This window comes from Labrus bergylta, chromosome 22 (genome assembly GCF_963930695.1).
Source record: "Labrus bergylta chromosome 22, fLabBer1.1, whole genome shotgun sequence".
Lineage (NCBI taxonomy): Eukaryota > Metazoa > Chordata > Actinopteri > Labriformes > Labridae > Labrus > Labrus bergylta.
This window is the reverse complement of record NC_089216.1, coordinates 1,835,221-1,840,220: the sequence shown is the minus strand read 5'-3', so window position 1 is coordinate 1,840,220 and position 5,000 is coordinate 1,835,221. Positions and strand designations below refer to the sequence as shown.

Here is a 5,000-nt window from a genome sequence, read left to right as displayed (position 1 = left end):
TCTGGTCTGGCTCTGTTGGTGGGCTTGTCATCTGTTGGAAAATAAAATATGATATAATAACAAACTTGTTATCTTTTTTATCACTAATCACCACGTGGTTCTCCTGTGATGTGTGTACAGCTGCTCATGGCTGTTCTCACGTACCCAGTGGGGCAGAGCGCTCGACGTCCAACAAAGCAAAACAGTGGCGCTGACTAAACACAGTGCGCACAGAGTATGTGGAATTGGGCAGTTCCTGCAGGGGGCGCTGGAGTCCCATCGATGGCGGTCTCCATGCTGGAAATGCTGTCTCAGTCTAACTTTCAGTCAACCTAACGACAGGCTGAGAGCTGGAGCTGAGGCGGGTTTTAAACCTCCTGACAAACCGTTACACCGCGCCCACCTGTCAATCAGGTCAGCTACACGCCTTATTGTGAATAACTCTTATCCTTCATCAAATCAAAACTGATGAGTCATCAAAACATTCACCCCCCGTACAGTGTGTGTCCATCGAGACATGAGCTAATCACACCTATTTGGTTTTTTGAACCAGGCTGTAAACATGTTCATCTCTGCTGTAAAAACAGGCTTTTTAGAATGGGTGTGTATGTGACTTCCTGTGTTTCTGCAGCAAGCCTCTAGTGGACACTCCAGGAACTGCAGGATTTTAACACTTCAGCATCGACTTCATGTTTCAACACTGGAGGTTACTGCTTGGTAATAACAGAGGTGACCTGACAATGCAAACTTTCAGTTGAATGTTCATCTCCACTGACTCTGAATCGTGTGTTTGTTATTTTAACCTCGGGATGCTCTGAGTTCTGTTCACCGGCTGGTTCTTAACTCGACGTCATAAACTTCAGAAAAGACAACATTCACTTGATTTACATACCCTGGTCTGTTTTGGGTTCTCTTTCTCTCCGGGCCGCTCTGTCTGTTAAAATAAAAACATTGTAATTATTTATGACCTCTGTCGACAAACAATGGAAACATAAATGAAAGGAACTAAAGACATTTACTCACCACACCTTCCCTCAGACTTTTACTCTCCCTCCTCGCCACACCTGTTCAAACATGGCGTGTTGTCGTAAATGTGTCATTAAAGGCTAAACGTTACATTCATGTGATGTTGAAGTAGGTAAGCTGTACTCACAGAGATAAATGGAGCGTTCTTTTTGTAATTCATCGTTTTTTACAGTGCAGGTGTAATTTCCAGAATCCTGTTCAGTTACGTTGTTGAGTTGTAGTGAAACGTTTCCTGCAGCCATTTCATCTTTAAACATGGACGTTCTACCTGTGAAGTTCTTGTCCTGATTCAAAAAATAATCTTTACTTCTGTAAGTGTGAACATACTCTCCGTTGCGTTTCCATGACACCTTTAGTTTCGATATGTCCAACAGGGTCCGGAGGTGGACGGGGAGAACAACAGTGTCCCCGACTGCGGCACAAATTAAGCATCCTGCAGAAACAAGACATTACATTTAAACTTCCCGTCACAACATCAAGACACTTGTGGAGCGCTGTGTCAAAATACAAAATACTGTAAATATGAACAGACGCCGCCTGAGTGACGTCATCGTCTGTTCCTGCAGGGGGCTCGGAGGCTGTTGGAAATGCTGTCTCAGTCTAACTTTCAGTCAACAGGCTGAGGGCGCGGTCACACTGGCCATCCGTACCGTGCCCAAACACTCTTCAACCCTAAAGTCCAGTTTGTTTGGCCAGTGTGACCGCTCCGTATCGTGCTCAGACACGGTACACTTCATGCACGAGCACAAGCACGCAGGTAAACAACGCTGACAGCCTTCATTCTGGAGAAATCCAGAGTTTCATGTCTGTATCTGATTAACATGACTCAATATAAGACACAAAGTAGCTGTCATGTTCTGTGTTGTTCTCCGATGTGCAGACGCAGACTCAACTGCGCGTCCCTTTACTTCTTTTTTCACGATTGGTCCTTTGTAGTGTGACCGCCGTGCCGGCCAGCGTGGGAATGGCGCAGCGGGGGGGCCAATCGTGCTTGAGTACGACACGGTACGGATGGCCAGTGTGACCGCGCCCTGAGACACCTTAGAATCCCCCAGGAGGTGAGGGGGGGGGACGTCGGGTATGACTAGCTTAGCCTTCTGCCCCCCCCAACTCGGCCCTGGTTTAGCAGAAGAGACTGGACGGATTGATGAATGGATCATTTGCAGCCGCTGGATGTGTCTTGGTTCAGTACATCCCCCTGAGGAGCGTCTGTTCATCTGTTCGTGGTGAGTCTCAGTTCAAACTGTAAATAGTAAGTCACACAGAGGCTTCACTCTGGATTACTTCAGTGGCATGCGCCCCCAAAAAAACTGTTTTGTTCTGCATACACCAAAGTCTCCAGATACGTTATTGGTCAACACTACATGGACTACAAACCAATAGAAATGGAAAGCAAAACACTTCCCACACTAAAATCCAGACCCCCACCGAGTAGAATTTCAAGTCACCTCTCTCTGCCGCTGAGCGTTTACACCTGTTGAAGCCTTCGTCAGCTGCCGTATCTTTTAAGAAACTGGCAGAATACTCTGGTGTATGAAGTTGTTCTTCTTTGTTGGAGCAGTGAAGTGTCACGGGTAAGGCTGGGCTCTCCAAGATCACATCCCTGTCTGAAAAAAAAGTCAAAGTCCAAGTTAAGAAAAACCAAACAGACAAAAAAAACGAGTACTTACCCATATTTGTTATATTTGGTATTACCTGCCACTGTGATGTTGACGACGTTGCTGCACTCCCCGTCCTCCGACTCACACCAGTATGCTCCGGTGTCAGATTCGTCGGGGTACTGAGTGGAGCAGGAGGACTTACCCAGGATGCCCCAGGACTCACAGGGCTCAGAGCGGCTGAAGGAAGTGTTTCTTTTCACTGTCCAGCTGCTGGTGTTGGCCGCCACCTCACACTTTATGGAGAAGCCTTCAAACTGGAAGAGCTGCAATCTGTCAGGAGTGACTCTCAGCGTGGCTGCAGAAAGTCAGGATGAGTTGGGTCAATCGCCCGTGTCCTTCATTGTTGTGTTAGCATGCTAATGCTAGCGATCTTTATTATGCTCGTATCTTCACACTGCATGTAAATTTACCTGAAATGAGCGTGATCTAGAAACACAGTTAAGCAGTGAGTACAGTATGTTATTCTTCTTTTCTCTAGTCCCTCAATTAAACAACTTTTATACACGAGGGGAGGAGTCAGCCGGCCGTCCGGGCGATGTAAACAAACTGAAGATAGGACTCTGAAAACATCACAGACAGTGGGACTCGGGTGTTACACCCATTGTAGACAGTCATGACTCACAGAGTTATTTTCAGAGGAGATACTTGATTTCTACATTTAAGTGTGAAAAATCACATATAAAGACTTTAAGATCTTCTTCAACTTTTGTTTTAAGGTGTCCTTAAAGGAAGAATATGCAACTTTTTGATCCAGTAGATGTCGCCCTTGAGCTCCAGCATGAAACCCAAACAAACTGCTGTTTGGCCACGCCTCCTCCAGAGACACACCTCCAACCCTCCTCCCTTCACATTTGCAAAAAGAAGTTTAGCGCAAGCAGTGTCCCTTTTTCCATTCTCTTTGGAAAAACACCTGTAGCTTAGAGCAGACTTCTCTGGCTGGAGGAGTGCTACTGGTGCACTGACTTATGCAGGTCTAAAGTGTGATGTGTGCACAAACACACACACACACACACACACATAAATATCCATTATTTACGTCTTCTATCTTCACCATCATATGTACTTTATAACACAAGACATTCACAACATTAGCTTATGTTTTTAATAACACAAAAGGAAGATTTATACTCAGAGTAAAAATGTAATGTCCTTATAAAAGTGCATGCAAACTCCTGCAGAGTCCACCAACTACAAAATGACATGAAGTGACCATGTTTTTCAGTTAGATCATAAGTTTCACCTGATGATGTGAATTAGAGCCCGACCAATTTATCATCCAGCCGATAATATCAGCCGATATCATCTTATCCAGTTACTATCGGTATCAGCTAATTTTATCTCAGATACGTCCAGATACTTATTATTTATTCACCAGTCAAAGAGCATTTCATGTGAGTATCATTGAATTACACTAGCAGTTCTCTTTCACCAGCAGAGGGCGCTGTATGGATTACAACAAGCATCATCACTCTCCAGAGTGTCAAGTGGTGATGCTTGTAGATGTGCAGTTATTTTCCAGTTGAGTGACCATCTTGTCTTCCATTTATATTGTTTCCTCCAGTGTTGCATAACTGCATTTGAGGGATAAAAAAAAAAGAGTGTAAATCCATATCTATCTATCTCTAAAGAACGAACATAGATCAAAGAAAGATATCGGCCGATTTATCGGTATCAGATTTTTTTCTGGTATCGGCCAAAAAGGGCACATATCAGTCGGGCCCCTAATATGTACCACCTGTCATTTGAATGAACTATAATGAAAACACGATCAATATTAGCCTAGGGAACAAAATAATCATGAAGCAACTCCTTTTCAGAAAGCTTCAGTGGATTTTGAAGTCAGGCAATCTGATTCCTTCGCACGACGTACATGCACAGTTAAGTGTTTGATGACTTCATTTGAGAGATCAACTCAATAAATGTGTTTATCATATACGGATCTATGAAAGATATCGGCCTATAAATCGGTAGCGGATTTTTTCCTTTTCCCAATATCGACATCAGTATCGGCCCCAAAATCTCATATCGGTCATGCCCTATGTATAAAATGTACTGTAGGAGTCATTTTGTGTTTATCGTTGGCATGTTGTATAGATTCGATTCAATTTATCTGAGCATATTATTTTCCACTAGTGACACTGAATGCACAGAGGCGTGTATATATAGTAGCACATGTGACAGGAAAGGGAAGGCACAGGAAGGGGGAGCACAGACAGTTCTCACCAGACCAATACTCAGACAAACTACAATCCATTCATTCTACTGGCTACGCTTCACTGGAAATGGTTTGTTTGTTGTTCTAATATCTCCATCAAGTCACTTCAATAAACCTTC

At 43.9% G+C, this 5,000-nt stretch overlaps 1 protein-coding gene across 1 annotated transcript in view; it reads right to left on the bottom strand.

Annotated features, from left to right (window-relative positions):
• LOC136177376 (uncharacterized) overlaps window positions 1-5,000 on the bottom strand; it is a 7,119-nt gene that overhangs the window by 1,364 nt on the left and 755 nt on the right. The window contains exons 2-7 of the mRNA XM_065950454.1: window positions 2,701-2,961; window positions 2,454-2,612; window positions 1,133-1,438; window positions 1,003-1,043; window positions 872-913; window positions 1-31 (exon numbers count right to left, since the gene is read on the bottom strand). The exon at window positions 1-31 is cut by the window's left edge and continues 5 nt beyond it. Of these exons, the coding sequence (XP_065806526.1) occupies window positions 1-31; window positions 872-913; window positions 1,003-1,043; window positions 1,133-1,438; window positions 2,454-2,612; window positions 2,701-2,961 (840 nt within the window). The remainder of the gene's footprint in view (window positions 32-871; window positions 914-1,002; window positions 1,044-1,132; window positions 1,439-2,453; window positions 2,613-2,700; window positions 2,962-5,000) is intronic.